At 37.7% G+C, this 20,911-nt stretch overlaps 1 protein-coding gene across 8 annotated transcripts in view; it reads right to left on the reverse strand.

Moving 5' to 3' along the window:
- The window catches only part of STXBP6 (syntaxin binding protein 6), a 244,777-nt gene that overhangs the window by 34,818 nt on the left and 189,048 nt on the right, over positions 1 to 20,911 (reverse strand). For all 8 annotated transcript variants that reach the window (XM_063651492.1, XM_054449071.2, XM_054449067.2 and 5 more), the window contains 2 exons: positions 20,583 to 20,713; positions 19,488 to 19,653 (listed from right to left, as the gene is read on the reverse strand). In XM_063651492.1, coding sequence (XP_063507562.1) covers positions 19,488 to 19,653; positions 20,583 to 20,627 — 211 coding nt within the window. In that variant the 5' untranslated portion in view covers positions 20,628 to 20,713. The remainder of the gene's footprint in view (positions 1 to 19,487; positions 19,654 to 20,582; positions 20,714 to 20,911) is intronic.

Raw genomic sequence — 20,911 nt, forward strand, 5'->3', positions numbered from 1 at the left:
TGCAGTAGCACGATCTTAGTGCATAGCAATGATCCTCCCACCTCAGCCTCCCAAGTAGCTGGGATTATAGGTGCATGCCACTACTCCTGGCTAATTTTTGTACTTTTTGTAGAGACGAGGTTTTGCCACATTGCCCAGGTTGGTCTGGAATTCCTGGGCTCAAGCAATCTACCCAACTCAGCCTCCCAAAATGCTGGGATTATTGGTGTGTGTCACTATGCCCAGCAAGCTTCAATGGTTTTTAAATAAGCATCAACATATCTGCTGTGGTCTGTAACTGTGGAATTGAAGGAAATGTGGACATTCAAAAAAATGGCCAGGCTGGGCGTGGTGGCTCATGCCTGTAATCCTAGCACTTTGGGAGGCCAAGGCCGGTGGATCATGAGGTCAGGAGTTCGAGACCAGCCTGGCCAGTATGGTGAAACCCCATCTCTACTAAAAATACAAAAATTAGCCAGGCGTGGTGGCTTGCACCTGTAGTCCCAGCTATTCAGGAGGCTGAGGCAGAAGGATCGATTGAACTCGGGAGATGGAGGTTGCAGTGAGCCGAGATCACACCACTGCACCCCAGCCTGGGTGACAGATAGAGATCCCATCTCAAAAAAAAGAAAAAATGGCCAGTAACTTAAGGGCCCTTTCATGTCTTATTAAGCACCTAGAGGCTACTTCCTTTTAGAAATGTTCTGAGGGAGAGTGAGCAAGATTGAGCATAAACAGCTATATTCATGGACAACTCAACTGCCCTTCCTTATTTAATTCCTGCTACTTCTTATCCATTTGAAAATTTCTAAGAGATTTAAATTGTGATGCTTTCTATAGGCTGAGATTAAAAAGTCAACCAGGCTAAAGAACATGAAACAATAATAATAAAAAAAACTAAACCATTAAAAAAGAAAGGTAAAAGAAAGCCCAGATCATACGAAGTCCAACAGGCCATAAAAATGAAGGCTGGAAACATTACAAAATCTCCCTTCTCAAGTGGGAGCCTGGCCAAGCAACTACACGGGAGTTGAGTTCTGTGATTGTGAGTGAAAGTTGCATTGTCTGTCCCCGCCTGCCCTCCTTCTGTTCTGATCTCTAATTTTAGACATATCTGTGTTGACAGCATCCCTTAACAAAAAGATCAGCAGCAAGCTGTTCAAGTCCTAATCTGACATTTCCCACACGGAGAGAAAGGAATGGAATTCCTTTCTCTTTTGTGGATCTTTGCTCTGGGGTCGTAACTAATAAGTTATCACAACTGGCTGGTACCAGCACATCACCAATTTATATAACACATGCTGTTCATTTACCTTAAAAAAGGACTAACCATAAGCAAAAGAGAATTTGGTTCATGATCTATAGATACATTATCCCATAGTCTCCTAATCAAAATTTAGAATATACAATTGAGCAATAGGATATTATACCCTATGTCTTGAAAAAAAAATTCAGTCAAATTTGATTCTGTGTTTGAATAATCACATCTCCGAGGTGACTGTCCCTAAAAACCCAAAAAGTATGGTAATCTTGTATATTGTGTGACTTGTCATTCTTGAAAAATAAAAGTACTAATAGCTAATACGTACTGTATTTACTCAGTGCCAGGCACTGTTCAAAGTTCAAAGTGCTCTGTGACAACTCATTTAATCCTCAAAACAACTTTGGGAGATAGGTACTATTATTATCCCTTCTTTACAAATGAGAAAACTGAGGGTCAGCTAAATAATTTGGCTGAAATCATAATGGTAGGCAACAAAAGATGCAGGATTTGAAGTAGAATTCTTGCTACTGAATCTGTGTTCTTAACCACTGCTTTCTAGAGAGAAAGAGGACAAGGAAGGCAAGTCAGTTCTCAGCCCTGAGAATTCCACCTGGCTGATCTTTGTCATCAGTAAATATTTACTGACTCCTTACCATGTGATATGTTTTAGGTATATTACACCTAGTGTTTTAGGCATGCCTAGTGTTTTAGGTATATTATGTTATTTAATCCTCCCCACAGTACTATATGGGAGAACTATTACTCTATTTTACAAAAACAAAAACCATGGCTTAGACAGGTTATAAATGCCCAAGGATCTACTTATGGTAAGTGATGGAACCACCTCTGCTGGTTCCGTTGGGATTATCATTGATTTGAAAATAAGGTGAACAGCTACTGGCAGGAGATTTATGGTACTGAGGAGGGAAGAGGACTACTTTCCAGGCTAGCTGGCATTCTCCTTATGATGCAGGGCTGTGTATGTGACAGAGGCCTCTTGAGCCTTTACTTTTCCTCAACAAGATGCGATCACAGGATTGCTTGGAATTCAGATTCTGTCCTCCACTTTAGCCCATGAACAGATTGATTCCTGACAATATGGCTTTGACAGTGTGATTCTTTGTTTAGCCTTCTTTCCTTGCTTGTCCCAGCACTGTGCCAATTTGGGCCCATTACTCCCAGAGCTTTCCTGGCTTCTGCTCCATTGTTCTAAAGAAGGGATTACTGACACACACTTTGGATCATCTCATTCTGAGGGCTTTAGGCTTTATCTGAGACTGCAGGTATGAGAGTTCTCTCTTGGGAATCTACCTTCACCTTTACTGCATTTGTCAACCCTTCCCCACATACAGGAGTTTGTAATTCGAGACAGATACTCATTTCATCAGAGATAGAGTTTGCACTTATAAATTCTCTGAGCTGATTGTGGATAATTTTCAAGAAAAGAGGGGAATATCCTTTTATATTCTATCATTTTAAAACTAGAAGTCTAACAAATGTAACTGCTTTTTTTTTTCCTGTCAAATTAATTCAGTAGCTATCCTTCTTGGAATGAACTTCAGCATGGATTAACTATCCATTGAACATACAGCATGTATTCCTTATTACTTTTGTTTAGAATTTTAGTTCCAGTTATTTCAAGAAAACATTCCAGGTAATTTTAAAATAATCATTAGACAAGAGATTGGCAGTGTATTTTTACCATGTTTGCAATCATTACTGTTTCTTACACTCCACTCCTACCCTTTGGGTTCACTGTGCTTCATATTGAAGCACATCATTTAATACTTCTATCAGCAAGGGGCTGGAGGTGGTGAATAATCAATCTTTGCTTTTATGAATATATCTTTGTATTTCTCTTACATCTATATTACAGTCTAGCTGGATACAGAATTCTAGATTGAGAGTTATTTCTGGAACTTTGAAGATATTAATGTATTGACTTTTGGCATCTCTTGTTGCTGGGAACAAGCCATCAGTTTATCCTTCCACAGTAGGAAAACTGTATTTTTTATAGCTTTTAATATTTTCCCTTTGTCCCAAGTGTTCTATTTCATTATGTTTTTCCCTAGGTAAAGCTTTATTTTCAAGTGTGGCACTTGGTGATATTCTTAATCTGAGTCTTCAATTCAGCAAGTTTTAGCCATTATCTTTTCAAATACTGGTTTTCTGCCATTCTCAAACCTTCTTTAAAAATTCCTGAGATGAATGGTAGAGCCTCTTGTTTTATCTTCCATGTACAACTCATCCTTTATATTCTTCATTGCTATGTACTGTATTATGGGTGAATTTCTCATGATTATCTTATAGTTCATTAATTCTGTCTTTGACTCTGCCCAGTCTAGAGTTTATTCTATCAAATGAGTCTATTTCAGAGACTACATTTTTCATTTCCAGAATTATTTTTTTCTATCACTTTGTCTTTTCATTTTACTTCCTATGTTATAACATCTTAACGTTTTTTCTAATTTCTTCCTTTATCTTTTGAGTATCATAAATATACTTAAAGTCATTATCGGAGTTCATTGTTACTTTCATTTCATTTGGGGTGAATTCAATTCTCATTTGTTATTTTTGCTGGCTTTCTCATGTAGAATTTTAGTGTGCACAATATTCTTCAGTGGGAGATTTTAATTTCTTCCTGCTTCTCCTCATTGCCTTGACCTTTTCTTCCTATGTAACAGTTTTATTATTTCCTGTGCTGGTCCCTGGTACAACAGGATTTAAAGCAATGGTCTGAGGCTCTTGTTCTGGGTAACATGTGGGATATGGCAGAGTCAGTCCCAGGCTAGTGGCCAGTTGGATCCAGGTCTCGGGTGGGAGACTATGTTTGTTTTCTCTTGCTCTCTGGAACACAGGTTCTTATAAGCCACTGCCCTAAGGAGCAGTTGGTCACAGCATATTTGTAAACTCCTTTCTTGGGCTAAGAAGACTTGGTATCAAGCAGCAAATCTAGCTCCTATATCCACGCTTTGCGTGGGTACACTTGTAGTCCCTATAGTAGCATGGAAGTCAAACTTCTTCCTTCCAGACCTGGAATCCAGCAGACAACAGCTTTAATCCTACTAATTGCTTTGTGATTCTGTTACGTTTCTGGTTTATGGATATACTTACGTTTTCTTTTTCCTGAAAATGGCTATTTCTTTTTAATTTCCTCTATTCATGGTACTGTGATACCATGTGATAGAGCTGAAGGAGCCTCAAAATACAAATTTACAATGCCAAACTGCTCCAATATTCAATTTCCCAAACATTCATTTTTATCAACACAACAATCCAAAAATTCTGCATTGCCCAGCAAAGGTAATACTTACTTTTCTCTTTTTTTTCTTTTTTTTTTTTTTTTTACCAGCAAACAAAGGAAAAGAAAAGATGATTATGCCTTACTGACAGACTTTCTTATTTACTCACTACCTGAAATCAGATAACCCCAAATGATAAATTTTAATTTACTTTTTTTAACAGGAAAAAAAAGGGTTGACAAGAAGTAACAATTCAGTGGCTGTATCTATTATGATCTGCATTACAGCTTAAAACTTCTGCAGTTTTACTTAATCTTAATCAGAGAGAAATCCAGCTATTTGTACATGCATTTATTCAGCTTTTAACGGATAAAGCTGGGAAGTATAACAGGCCCAGAAGAGGGGAGTCACAATTTTGGAATTATTTTCTTAATGACCAATGAAGAAAGCTTTGTCACATTTATCCAGGACTTTTATTTCCAAAGAGAGATTTATACATATTCTATTCTGAAGGCTGCCTTACCTAGGTCTCCATTTTATTTACCCACTCATGTTGCTGGCCTGTAAGTGTTATTATGCACAAGAGTTGAGGAATATAAATGTACCACACTTCACATAACATGTGTATTACTGAATATTTAGGTATATGTTGAATTTCAACAAATCAAATTGCATTTTACTTTTGAATTGTAATATACTTTTAAATGTATTTCTAGAGGAAAAGAAAATAGATTGAAACACTGTAAGACAGGGCAGAACTAGGAAAGTGAACTTAACGGTCAAGTGCTTAACTGGAAAATAACTTAATAATGATAAGGAAGTGTATTCCTTAATTTAAATCTTATACTGAAATATATCAACCAATGTCAATAACAATACTAATTGCTATTGAAATGAGAATATATTCTAATTTTGTTGGAGGAACACTTGGAACTGTAAGATAAAAACATGCAGTAATGATAGCTGCTTTGGCGAAAGAAACTATCACCAGAGTGAACTGGCAACCTACAGAATGGGAGAACATTTTTGAAATCTATCCATCTGACAAATGGCTAATATCCAGAATCTACAAGGAACTTAAACAAATTTACAAGAAAAAACCAAACAACCTCATCAAAAAGTAGGCAAAAGATATGAACAGACACTTCTCAAGAGAAGACATTTAGGCAGCCAACAAACATATGAAAAAAAGCTCATCATCACTGGTCATTAGAGAAATGCAAATCAAAACCACAATGACATACCATCTCATGACAATTAGAATGGCAATCATTAAAAAGCCAGGAAACAACAGATGCTGGAGAGGATGTGGAGAAATAGGAACACTTTTACACTGTTGGTGGGAGTGTTAATTAATTCAACCGTTGTGGAAGACAGTGTGGTGATTCCTCAAGGATCTAGAACCAGAAATACCATTTGACCCAGCAATCCCATTACTGGGTATATACCCAAAGGATTATAAAATCATTCTACTATAAAGGTACATGCACAAGTATGTTTATTGTGGCACTATTTACAATAACAAAGACATGGAACCAACCCAAATGCCCATCAATGATAGACTGGATAAAGAAAATGTGGCACACATACACCATGGAATACTATGCAGCCATAAAAAAGAATGAGTTCATGTCATTCTCATTCTCAGGGACATGGACGAAGCTGGAAACCATTATTCTCAGCAAACTAACACAGGAACAGAAAACCAAACACTGCATGTTCTCACTCATAAGTGGGTGTTGAACAATGAAAACACATGGACAGAGGGAGGGGAATATCACACACTGGGGCCTGTCAGGGGGTTGGGGGCAAGGGGAGGGATAGCGTTAGCAGAAATGCCTAACGTAGATGATGGGTTGATGGGTGTAGCAAACCACCATGGCACATGTATACTTTTGTTACAAACCTGCATGTTCTGCACATGTATCCCAGAACTTAAAGTATAAGAAAAAAAAAAAAAAAGATAGTTGCTTTGAAGAATTTTTCTATTTTCTCTCTCTAATGGGGAAGGGGGAAAGAACAGATTCTAGAGATAGACTTGGGTTCAAATCTTGACTGCCCTTTATTATGGATATGATTTCAGGCTAGATAAATAACCTCTCTGAGGCTCAGTTTCTTCACCTGTAAAACAGGAATAACAATAACTACTTTTTGTAGTTAAATGTAAACTAAAAAATTGCCTCGTATATAGTAGGGATTTAGTATGGTGACTATCGGTGTTATTAGCATTCACAGGCTTTTTTCCTGGAAGGCAAGAAAAATATAAATACAAATACATGTAAATACAAATACATATAAATACAGACAACTGTACTTCTACTGTATCTGACCTAAGGGACACTCAAAGCCGTGTTTCTCTACTTCCATTATCTCCTGTGTCCAGGGAGAAAGCAGGTTCTATACAAATTTCCCTTAACGGGAGGGAAGGCAGGACAACAGGAAGACAAGATTAAAAGAAGACATTAATTATAAGCTCCCACTGAGTGCTCACGATGTTCCGTGGTACTCCCTATGCACCATGCTATATGTTTTATACATGATCTTGTTAAATCCTTACAACTTACTACAGGGCAAGCATTAGTATTCTGTTTAAAAAGAGGAAGTCAAGCTTACACTTTAAGTAATTCATCCACAGACCAATAACAGACCTGCTCTGTCCAGTAAGTGACAGACCAGAAATTCAAACCCAGATCTGTGTATTGAAAGCCTTTATCTTTTTAATGACATCATACCACATCCTACCAGGAAGACAAGATTTATAAACAACATGTGACACAGTAAGAATATATATTTGGTCTCTGCCCTCAGTTCCTGGCACAGAGCTCCTAAAATCCTTGGAATTCCCTGCACGACAGGAATGAGAGGAGTATCTTTTGTTATTTGTAATAAGCCCCCTTCAATAATACCTGAGTTTATGAGGTGACTTTTGGAGGCTAGGGGCTGGCTGCTAAACCAGTCATGAGATTAGAGGGTTTTAACTTTCGGCCCCACCCCCTCATCCTGACCTCAGGGAGGGGAGAGAGGCTGGAGATACAGTCAATCACCAATGGCTTAATGACTTAATCAATCATAATTAGGTAATGAAACCCCAATAGAAGCCCCTAAATGATGGGATCTAGAGAGCTTTCAGGTTGGTGAACACACACATGGGCAGGGAGAGTAGCACACCTCAACTCCATGGGGACAGAAGCCCCTATGCTCTGGACTCTTCTGGACCTTGCCCTATGTACCTCTTCATCTGGCTGTTCATTTACATTCTTTGTAATATCCTTTATAATACACCTGTACATGTAAGAAAAGGATTTCCCTGAGTTCTGTGAGCTGGTATAGCACATTATCAAACCTGAGGAAGAGATCATGGGAACCTCCAATTTGTAGCCAAGTCGGACAGACGTATGGGTAACCTGAGGACCCACTACTTGTGACTGGCATCTGAAGTGGGGAGTAGTCCTGTGGGACTGAGCCCTTAACCAGCAGGGTCTGCACTAACCCTGGGTAGTTAGTGTCAGAACTGGATTAAATTGTAGGGCACCCAATTGATGCTCCAGAGAATTGGAGAGTTACTTGGTGTGGAAAACCCACATAGCTTGTGTCAGAAGTGTTCTGTGAATAGAAACAGATCCTAACAATGATAATTCAACAGTATAGTGAAGGGATTACATACCCTAAGTGATACAGAAAATTGTTAAGTTACCATGAAAACTGCATTTCAGGTGTTCATGTTGAATCACTTTTAAATGTATATTGAATTAAAGAGGTAAATCCAGCCAGTGAATGTGAACTTGTCTGTAATGATTATATATTAAATAAACTTGACCTTGACATCTTTTATCAAAGCTGAAAAGGGAATTGTTAGTCTCTCAAGAGGAACACCACCAAGTTATTTACAAGTGGGGCATTATGATGATTTTAGGAGGAGACAAGGAAGAGACATATCAAGGAAAAGAATGATTTTTAACAAAATCAACTGATTTTCAATATCTCCATCATCAAAAACTTTTTTTTTTTTTTTTGAGGTGGAGTCTCACTCTGTCGCCCAGGCTGGAGTGCAGTGGCGTGATCTCGGCTCACTGCAACCTCCACCTCTCAGGTTCAAGCAATTCTCCTGCCTCAGCCTCCCGAGTAGCTGTGACTACAGGCATATGCCACCAGGCCAGGCTAATTTTTTTTTGTACTTTTAGTAGAGACGGGGTTTCACTGTGTTAGCCAGGATGGTCTCGATCTCCTGACCTCGTGATCCGCCCACCTTGGCCTCCCAAAGTGCTGGGATTACAGGCATGAGCCATGGCGCCTGGCCATCAAAAGCTTTAACTATCAAGTACCCTAAGAAATGTGTAAAAAACCCATGTAATTATTAAGGAAAACAAATCCCTTAAGTAAAGAGAAAGAGCCAAGATAGAAGTATACCAGCTGCTAAAGTAAGGAACTTTTTGATATTACAGAACATGGCAAGTCCTTTTAGTCACTTAAGTACTGGGTCTTCATAAAAAGTTTAGGTGCTTCTAAATTTAAATGTCTTAAATTAGAACAGATTAGCAGAAGTAATATAGTCTATAGGACATATATAAAAGTATATCTTATAAAAAATTAAATGTAGGACAATATTACACAGTAGAGTATATTACAGCTTTCAGAATTGTTTAAGAAAATGGTGTGGTAGGCAGAATAACGGCTTCCCAAACTTGTCCACACTCTAGTCCCCAGAAGCTGTGCATGGTAAGAAGGACTTTGCAGATATGATTAAGTATCTCCAGAGGGGAAGATTACGCTGAATTACCTGGGTGGACCCAATATAAACACAAAGGAAGGCAGGGGTGTCAGAGACAGATAAAGAGATTTGAGGATGCTGGGGGCTTTGAACATTTAGGAGGGGACCATGAACCAAGGAACATAATCAGCTTCTAGAAGGTGGAAAAGGCAAGGAAACAAGTTCTTCCCTGGGGCCTCCAGAAGGACACAGCCCTACTCACTGATTTTAGGTTTCTAGAGTCCAGAACTGAAAGACAATGTATCTTAGAGTTCTTTGCAATGTAAGCTTTTCCCTCTTCCTCTGTGAATGAGAGGCTTGGTTTTGCTGGGTGCCCCCAAGAGTCTATGGCAGGCTCCTTTTATTATTAACAATAAACTAACTCCTGAAAACCAAGCCAAAGACATTCTGACTCAAGACTGAACTATCTTTCCCTGCAAAATTAACCAGGAATTTGATGTTCAGTTATAAAAGTGCTTTAGTGAAATTCTAATATTTCCTACTACCTATAATTTGCATTTTACAGCATTATTCTATGTAGAATAGCCACAATATAACACTAATTTTCTAAGTTCTCTGAATATCCCTTTAGCAGCCTGTCTCATATTTTTCTTTCTGTTTGTATCTTTGAATGACTAACACGTTATGCCTTTGAGATCTCCATCTCAAATTCTCCCAAAGTCCTTATAATCGTTTGGCCACCATAAGGTTTATTTGTCTACATACCATAAACGTTCTTTGTTTTCCATATTTGTTTTGGCTGACTACAAACTGGGAGAGTGGATGTCCATAAAGGTTGGCAGATAAAAATGACATCCAGCAAAATTTGAATTCCAGCTGAATAATGGATCATTTTTTAGTATAAATATGTTGCAAGTAACATGTCCTGCATTTTTATTGGTGAAATCTGGCAACTCTAATGCTCTAGCTTCTTGCAATGAACCTAGTCCTGGGTAGGTATATTGCAGGTAGAAGGATAAGTAAGGAATGTTTGCTCCTACAAATTTGAAGTTTTCAACTTCAGAGTTTTAAATCAACGTCCAATTTTCAAAGAACTACCTATGCTAAGTCTTATTATTCAACCTTACTTTAATGATCAGAAACATGGTTAAAATTTTTAGAAGTTTATCATATAATGTGAACAAAAGAGACCATTTTATTTACCCCTTCACTAAAGGTTTTAGAAATCTCATATTCCTATATAGTTTCTCATATACTATGCCCAAATTCCTAACCTCTATTCCAGGTTTTATTTACCCCTTCACTAAAGGTTTTAGAAATCTCATATTCCTATATAGTTTCTCATATACTATGCCCAAATTCCTAATCTCTATTCCAGGTATGGAATAGGACTATGGCCTTCAACCTTGAAGATTATATTCCCATCTGCTCTCCAAAGAGTGTGTATTCTGAATGGCTTCCCCAGAAGTGGGGGTGAATTTGACAAATTACTAAATGACAAAGAAAAGAGCACAGACTGGATTCACTTATCCTTCTCTTTGATGGCATCACTCATTAGCTGTGTTATTGTTCTTGAGAATTTACAGCTTCTCTTCACTAAAATTCCATGTACTTTTTAGTTCTTGATGCTTCTATGTTACAGCAGAACAACAGCTTTTAAATGCCAGTGGATGGTAGAGTTTTTATTGCCTATGTGAAATAAGCACAATGAAGTAAGCTTTTCATAAAGGTAAATGTTTCTAACTTAAGAACAGCCCCTTTAGTCTCAGAGATTATATCCTTTTATTGTTTATTGTTAATGTTAAACTTTCTTTTATGAAACTATGATGATAGTAGATGTAAAGATTTTAGAAAACATCCTTCCTTCAAAAATGGTTGGCAAATTTATGTCTCCCAAAATTTTAAAAAACTTTCGTATGTCTGTAAATTTAAATGTATGAGCATAATGCAGAATGCCTTTTATGTCTGTTTCAGAACTACCACTTCATGTCTAACAATGTTAAGTAATTTTACCTCTGACTCATGTATCTCCAGTTTTGGAAGTAGAAAGAGGTGGACTCAAGGAATTATTCTAGGCTGAGGACATGTTGGTAGAAAAGGAATATTTCCATTCTCTTGTAAAGTTCAGAAAACATGTTTTAGGTTTTTTTCTTTCCTACTGGAAGATCTGAATTATGTGCCCTGATCTCTGGCACAGTGTTACTTGATATATTTTAAACGTTGTTGTTTTGGTTAAGTCAGCAGTAACATGTGCACTCTATAAATGTCAAACATAAAATGCAACACATTCAGCATTCTATAAAGCATAGCAAACAACTCAGCATCCCAGACATTTGAAACATCTATAGTATAGCTCAGCTCATTCTCACTTGGAACAAAGAAATTCTTTTCCCCCCAATTCTTATGGCTACCACAGATTAGGAAAGCTCAAGAATATTCCCTTGCTTCTTTCAGAAGAAAAGGCTTTTGATAAATATGCTGGGAGAAATCATGAAATATTATGAATATGCATATTTGTAGTGTTTAAAAAAACACAGAATATTTAGGCATGTACTGGCATTTTTCAAAAATCCCATTTGACTTAACCCTTTATAATTTACTTTAATCCTCATGCCATCCCTTCAAGGCATATGTTGTATCCATGACACAGAAAAGCATAGAGAGGCTGAGTATAACTTAAGCAGCTCAGACGAAGTTACACAGCTAATGAGTGATGCTGTCAAAGAGAAGGGTAAGTGAATCCAGTCTGTGCTCTTTTTTTCTAGATCAAGTTGTATATTTATGTCTTCTGGTTGATTCTGAAAATAGGAATGGCTCTTATCTACTGCAGGTTGTTTAACTATGGCATAGACAAAACATGTTTACAATCCTTGTCCAGACAAAAATGGTATTTTGGAAGTACCTTTACATAAGTCTTGGTTTGGTACAAAATTTTGATGAAGGGATATGACTCAAAAGCATTTTAATGCACAAAGCCACTCCTAGCTCAGGATGACTAACTATAACCCACCAGCTGTTTCACAGCACGCATTTCAGCGTAGCTTACAGCCAATGAGCAATGAAAAAAAATTGCATCTGTGACCCATTTTTCTTTAGTTTCTAGTCATTTATATCACACACAGAATTGGATGGAACCTAAGGAAGTAGTCCTTAGTTACTTCCAATTTTTTCACTTAAAATACAAGTATCTACCTCTCTGGGAACAAGATGAGGTTGAATGGCTGAATGAGGAAATATGAGAAAACACACACATACAAAACATAATGACTAGTAATGTCATCCTCAACTTAAAAAATACATGAAAGATTCCTATCCAAAAACATCTCACAGTTTCTGCTGAATATCATGTCCCTAATAGTGCTCAGCCAATATCAGATGGTTACTTTGATGGGTCACATAGGACTATAAATACATTTGTGTTTGATGCAGTGGGTACACTGCTGGGATCCCAATAACAAAAACACAAAACTTCCAAACTGGGCTTTTCTGATTCTATGCTTTAAATATTTGTACTGTTGTTTGTATTGATGTTTTTATTTTGTTTCTAGTCTTAGTTTCTTTCTCTCTCTGAAAGAACTTTCATTTAAGACTTGTCTTAAATGAAATATCATGCTGTCTAGGAAAAGATATATTGGCTGCAATGAGGAGGATGGAGTGATGGAAGAGTGGCTAAGTCTGTGTGTGTACATGATTAATATAATTATGTAACAATTTACGGAGAACTTTCAAACATAATTTTCAACTGAATTCACACAAAGATCTTGCTAAATTGGTGTCATCCCCTCTTTTGCTTAGCTGACTTGATATAAGGAAAAGAAGACTTGTGCTTATTAAGGGAACTTGGAAGTCACGGTCTCCATTTAATAGATGAGGACTAAGTAGCAGGTCTTGACTGAAACATCAGCTGTATCTCTTAATGGCTGTGGGATCTTGGGCTAGTTCCTCATGAATCATTTTCCTCATTTGTACTTGGTGGAGGAAACTGAAGTTTATTATTTTCCCAAGGGCAACAAAAATAGTCACTGGAGGAACTATGCCATGGATTCTTGTTGATTTCAAGAACTATAAGAAACATTTCACTGCACTGTCACAACAGTGAATCAGCTAAGAAGCCTGGCCTCCTCTGCTGTTCTATGTCTACATTCAGGCATCAAGAAGCAACCATATGGTGGTTTTAATACAACTTATCTCTGTGAATTATAATCTCTAATATGTGTGTGTGCATCTCCCAAGGATATTGAAGTTTGATCCCTAGGGGAAAAATTATACACGACTTTATTCTTGAGAAATAAACAATTCATTCTAATGCACCCCTGGTTGGAGCATGCGTAGGAGTGTGAGGTTCACACTTCAAAGTCTTTATTCATCGACAGAGTTAAAACAGAAGGAAAAATAACATAGAAATCATGGCAAATGTTATAGAGTCCTTTAAAGTATTATATTAATATATTGGGATTAAGAATGACCACACCAATCACTTTTTTTTTCCATGCCTGGGACACACACAAGGTGAAACAGTTGCACACCTCACTTAGGGATGACTTTGTATTGTTTGGAAGAAAAGAACAAACAAAGTCACAGTTTGATTGAATCCTGAGATTCTATCCTATCCTGGGGGAATCCACAGTAAAGCCATTGGGTTTCCTTTAGCATACCAATCAGCAGGGGTAAGTGAGGGCCAGCCTGGTATGAAGATGACATCAGAGACATCTGTGTCCCTAGAATTCTAATAGAGCTCTGAAGTCTGGGCTTTATACTGTCATCTGAAGGGCTGTGCATAGAAGTGTAATGCTTAAGAAATACCCTTTGATGATGATGAAAATATATGGCACTTCAAAATAGCCTGCTTTGTGAAAAAACAATCTGCCACATTCAAACTCTGAATACAGCTAACATTGAAATAAAATTGTCTGGATTAACTGTTGCAATAAGAGAGAGCTAATTTCATCTTGCCCTTGTCTGTCTGGCAACTGCTAACCATCCTTTAACCTCCAGCTCAGCCATCCCCCTGCTGTCACGGCAATGTTTCATGTCTATTTACATCTGATATGTCCAGAAAGTAGGTCAAGCTGGTGAAGGTGCCTACTGTGTGGTTGGATCTCCGCAGCTAGTTTAGCACATTTACATAGTGCTGAGTAAATGCTTGTGGAATCACTGAAGGATGACATACAACAGGTGAAATAGTTAAGAGGGAACTGAATGAGTCAGCTAGGGTATTCGGGCTCAGAGTTCAAGAAAAAGGCTTGGATATGCTTCAGTTTATGCTTATCTTGAAGAATAAATTACTTTTTCTTGCAAATAATTTATACCTCTTAATGAAAAAGAAAATGGGTTTGCAAAGAACCTACTTTGTGGTTCTAATACAGAAATTGCCAGTATCACCAAAGATTTCTACAGTTCACAGTATTAGGCATATGAATACTAGACCAACAGTAACCATTATAAATTGGTCAACACAAATGAAAGCAATGTGGGAGCCATATGGGATTTACTCACATTTAAAGAATACTGATGTAAGTAAAGTAACAAAGTCTTCCTTGGGACCTTGACCTAATATGGCATACCCATTATCTATACTGACAATCTATTTGGGGCAGACCACGTCTCTTTTTTTTTTTTTTAATTATACTTTAAATTTTAGGGTACATGTGCACAATGTGCAGGTTAGTTACACATGTATACATATACCATGTTGGTGTGCTGCACCTAGGAACTCATCATTTAACATTAGGTATATCTCCTAACGTTATCCCTCCCCACTCCCCCCACCCCACGACAGGCCCCGGTGTGTGATGCTCCCCTTCCTGTGTCCATGTGTTCTCATTGTTCAATTCCCACCTATGAATTAGAACATGTGGTGTTTGGTTTTTTGTCCTTGCGATAGAACCATCATTCTCAATGTCTCTTTGAAATGAATTAGCTGAAAGCAAGTCCCTCCTCTGGAGTCTAATAACACGTTATTAACTTCTTTGAGGCACCTTTGAAGTACAAATGTGTCATCACATGTATAACAGTATAACATCATTTCTGTTTACAATAAACACAGAGAAAATAAAAGCTACCATTTCAGAAGAAGTAAATCCAAACCATATGAACTAAAGACTTTACTTTCAGGGACCCCTGTCACTCATGAGGTCATGTCACATTTCAGCAGCCAGATCTGGCTCCACACCTCTGCCTTCAATCTCTGTAGGTTGTTGCATAGTCCCTGGCCTTAACAAAGTCATTCAAAATTGCTGGGCCTCAGTTTTCCCAATGACAGGGTTGGACCAGATACAGCTGTGAAAATAAATACAATTTAAAAGCTGTTGGAACCCCCAAAACACTTTAAGCCTTCAGAGAGATGTGGCTGTGATCTGAGTCATGTAGCATGTTTTGCAATTCTACTTCTTAGATGATAGCTTAACTCTCTTCCTCATTGTTTTTGTTCTGTAAATGACTAGGAGACCAGAGACCAGAACTCTACCTTCCAATCACAAATCTTTGTTAGAGATTAACGGCATTCTTTATTGTCCTGACCTAACTCAGACCAGATGGTGCTCTGAACAGGGACCCCATGACAGTTACATCTGCAGTAACTGCAATGGAATGTTAAATGTACCTTTCTCAAAAGAGGAGGACCGTCTGAACTAATCAGGTCACTGTGACTATGTATTAAGCCTTACATAGAAAGATGCTGAAATTCTGCTAAAATTCCCCAGGCTTTGTCTACATAAGCAATCTCACACGTCTATGCTTTGTAACACTGACTTCTATTGCTAGGAATCTGTGCTTCTTGGGTGGGCTTGTCCTCAACCTTTGCACTTAAAGTCTCTCTAGATTCTGACCCTTTTCATTATTTTAGGTTGGCATAGAGTACCTGAGAGGCCCTGTAAGTGGCTAGGACTGCACTGTCTTCCCAGTGCTTTCATCTATTTCCTCTATTGAAGTTCTGGTGGACAAACACAAAAAACAAAAAGCAAGATGATTTTAAAGGTGCTTGATGACTCGATTGTTCTTAGGATGAAAAAAATAGCTTAAGAATTATCTTAAATATTTTCCTGGGACAAAACTAGGAAAAAAGTTAAAACTATCCATATAGCAGGTTTTCTCCCACCTCCCTTTTTAATACCCAGAATGTAGCGGCTAAAATATTCCCAGCAATTCATGTACAACTCTAGGGGGCACCATTCATAACAAAGACAATGTCAATGGTGTTTCCTGGAGCATGCCACTCAGTGGCTTTAAGGAGCCAATGAGTGGGCCTGCCCTGGCATCTTATCTTTACTACTTACTAGTTATATGACCCTTGGCAAGCTGTTTGATCTCTCTGATTCTGTTTCCTTCTCTATAAAATGGAGTTGATAAAGTATATTTCCAAAGTCTGCTATAAAAATTAAATTAGATAACATATGTACAGAATCTGGTGTTGGGCAGCATACAAACACCAGTATTAGTTCTTTAAAATCATAAAACTATCCTATTGCATGGTATAAGAAACAATTGTATCTAGGACTTGTGGCCCATACTATAGGGAGAGACCAAAAGATACTGTGAAATTGGCAACAGATGTCATATCCTAAAGATGTGGAAGATACCCAAAAGTTAAAGAGGTCAGAATGTAGTGGCTCCAGAAACATCTATTTTTGAAGTCTCAGAAGTGTGATAACTGGCAGAAAAGAAGACTAATCAGCATATTAATTTATTAGGGTGTGTTGGCACAACTATTATCAAGGATAAGCAACTGTTTAAGACATGCTGCATTCATTAAGGTTATATGCGCTGCCAACAAATTACTACATGCTTAATTTAAACCTTTTTGTGCCTTCCTTAGTAATCCAGGACTTGTCAATATTTAATTGCACTAAATCTTTAATTTGATTCTTTAGATAAGAAGCAATTAACCTACACAATAAAACTATAATTTAGGAATTACAGACTTTCAAAATGATGGAACTGAAAGAGATTCTATATAGCATCTAGTCTAACCTCTACATGTGACACCTGGGAAAACTGAAGTCTATAGCAGCCGAAAGACACACCTACAGTCACACAAGGCAAAGGCAATTCTGGCATTTGGTTTCATTAACTTATTCTAATTTTTTCTTACTACAGGAAACCCATATTCGGCTTGCCTAAATACACATACCAACAATTTAACATTGGACATATGAGTTCCCATCTCAACTCTGCATAATTTGGGGTTCACAAGGCAATGAAAGAAAGCTGAAGGGCTGGCTCAATGATGGACAGAAGCAGTGTGGTGGTGCTGTGTGGGAAGGTCTGAGGATATTCAGGAAGGCAAAGGAAGAACAAATTAGAGATCTATCAGTCTGGGATTTGAGTAGTGGCAATTAGGGTCGATTAAGGGACCAAATATAGAATTATTCTCTATATCCAATATGTAGCACAGTGACTAGCATGTAGTAGGTTCTTAGTTCTCATTTATTGTATGATTGGATAATGAACTGTAATTGAATGAAAATTGAAAGAAAAAGCCTGTTCCTAGAGAAGAAATGAGATCTTTAGGGGCAACAGAGCAGGGGGACTGCCTAGTGCAGTCTGTTAAGGGAGGAAGAGGAAGAGTCAGCAAAGCTATCCCTAACCTTAGAATGAAGGAGGTAGCTCGTTTCCCTTGGAAGGACAGTGAGTATGTGGCCCTTTTGCTTCCATCCACATTTCCATTCTGAGGAAGTGTGGTAGTTTCTATGGCACTTGGTCTGTTTCTGGCCACACTGCCCAGGATGGAACATGAAGAAGTGGAATGCTTGAGGGGAGTCTTTCTCCAACAGCAACAGAAATTCCAAATCCATAATGTCACATTATTTTGAGAAGAGACTCTGTGCTTACATGCTAGCCATGCAAGCTACTGACCATATGGACATGGATGAGAAAAATGCTTCATAGCAGGAACTGAAGATTAAGAAACAAATGTGATTCTAGGCTATCAGAGCAAACTCCACCTAGTGAAGAATGAGGGAAACCTGGGATTTCCTGGCCAACTTTCCATTCACTGAAAATGTGGCCATCTGTGGTCCTAAGCCTGGTGTGCTTCAACCTTCTGCCAAGTCCGTTAAGGCGGGACTTTCAAAGCAGGAGTCATTTTAAGAGCACTGGTGGCGCAGACATGATACAGAGCTATATCTCATTATATTTTCCAAATAGGTCAGTGTTTGAAATTCCCTTTCCTTTAAACATCTATGTCTAATATTTTTCACTTTTGTACCATAGGATGTGACCCCTTGAAAAAATATACACCATTCATCACCTCTTGTATTTTCCTGGGATTAAACAGAGAAACTATAACAAAATAAGCTGCATAAATACCTAAGAAAGACTTTTCAAGGTTCTTATGATGTAAGCAACTTCCTACTTAAAAGGAATGCCAACACCTCAGTGGATAATACCAAAGAATTGGATAATAACTTCTCTATACAACTTCTAGTAACTAATGGCAAAATGACAGTATGTGTGTCAGTTGCTAGGACAGAGTAATGGATTCTGCTGTATGTTCATATGAAACATATATACAGCCCAAGGAGAAGATGTGATGTATTTAATGTGATCTTCATTTATCTGATTAAGGCAAAGCTGGTGCATTTTTAAAAACAGTCTTTCAAAACCAAGAGACAGGTCAGTGAAAAGACCAATGATATAAACACTCTTCCCCAACTCACAGAGTTGTCAAGGCTTTTATATTTTTAGCACAGTTTCAATTCTCTAAAAAGAAATGCCACCTAAAAAATGTGCTAAGCACCCTCTAAACATTTCTCATTATGTTGCTGATGCTGGTACTCACCCCTTTACAGTGGCTTACTGTACTCATCCTAACTCAGCTCTGTATGCCATTCAAGGAATAAACACGAGTTGCTTTTGAAAGAAAGGGGAAGCATCTGTTGGAATTTTTATACTAATATTTGTAAAACATCTTGAGAAAAAATAGAAAAAGGCAACCCAGAAAATAGTGTTCTGCAATGAAATTATAGAAAAGGTAGTAAAGAAACCAAAATAAAAGGTTTTTCTAATAAAGGAGCAGTTTTGTTCTCATCATACAAATAATCTTAGCTAAGTGCAGATAAGAACTAGAAGGCTAATTCTAAAAAAGACCAGCTTTTGGATAAGAGTGAAAACATACCTTTGTGTCTAAATTTACCATACAATAAACTCCCTGGAATGGTTCTTATGTTGTCTAGCTCTGAGCATATTGATTCTTCTCTTGTTTTTGTCTTTAATTATGCTGCTGAACTCCTAACTTCTTAAGTAAAAGTGAGTCTAAAGAAACAGGATGACTAAAGTCACACAAATGTCCACTCACCTCCCATAATTTTGGATTGGCAGTTAATAAACTCTGGCTTCCTGTCCGTGAGGTACCTCTGGCAGGTATGGTGGAGGATCTGGAAGAAGGTGCATTTTTCTGACGCTGTGCTGGCTACCCACTGGTCAAAAGCATTTTCAAACAACAAATCAAACTCTGCCGAATCCTGGAAAAGACAATGAAATAACTACTAATCTCAATCTATAAAAACTGCTGTTTCTAGATTACTCCTGTCAAAAGATTCATAAAGGCTAAAACAAAGACTTTGATCGCAATCATAAGGCTCATCTTTATCCAAGTGTATGGAGAGTCTACATTTCTCTGTTTATGAAGCAAACCCCAAATCTTACAGTATTGATACATGTTCCTAGGAAACTAGTATCACACAAATTGAGATAGCCTAACTAAACACTGACAAATGTCAGAATTCAGACCATGTATTATCTTCCCAATTTCCTGGAAAAGGGATTCCTTTAGGTTCTCAGCAATGACCTATATTAATCTGGCCCCTAAACTTTGGTAGGAAGATTCCCTCTTGCTATTTTAGTCTATAGTAACAATTTATATATTTAATCATTCTTCATTATTAGCATTTTGTGAGGTGTGCATGTGAGCAGCGGGAATGTACTTTGAATAGATAACTATGCCATAAAATGTTTCTCCTATTAAAAGCAAGGGAATCACAATGCATACTGAAAGATACCATTCATTTACTTGATTTTTGGTAAACACACCTTGTCATTGGTGTCATTAGGAGATAAATGAGGTTTTGGTAAACATGTTTTTTTTTTTTTTCATATTGATAACCATTGATATGATTATCTGCACTCTGAACTTTGTACTTTGCTGATCAATGTTACCGGAGATCACATTTTTTCAATATGCATTCTCTTAGGTTCCTCTATTAAACATGATGAAAAGATTTATAATTTCCCATAAGAAAGGACTATGTATCCAAAAGTTTTAATCACATAATTGAAATAGAGAAATAGCCTTCTTAGGAATGATTCAAACCACCACCACCACTACCAAGGTCAATCAGAGAGTCATCTTGTGAAAAGAATGCCTTTGCTCAGCATTGCACAATTCACTCACCCCATTAGGATCGATGCCATTAACCTGGCGAAGCTGCTCGAGCATCCACTGTGATCTCCGAACAAATGATGTGGAGCCTTCAAACTGTTTGACCTTTGTAATGGACGCCTGTGTGGGTTTCTTGTTTGTCACTGCCAAGAAAAGATCACTCAGATTAGTGCACCTGCAAGTTGGTGGTTTGTTTCCACATTCAGTGCTGTTTCTACAGGACACCTACTGTGTGTATGCACAATAACAGAGAGAAGGCGGAGGGGGAAAGGAGTGAATATGAATAAATATGTGTGCCTTTGGTCAGGGGTGAACGTAAAGGAAATAGATGTTATAATCTC

The sequence above is a fragment of the Pongo pygmaeus genome, chromosome 15 (genome assembly GCF_028885625.2).
Source record: "Pongo pygmaeus isolate AG05252 chromosome 15, NHGRI_mPonPyg2-v2.0_pri, whole genome shotgun sequence".
Lineage (NCBI taxonomy): Eukaryota > Metazoa > Chordata > Mammalia > Primates > Hominidae > Pongo > Pongo pygmaeus.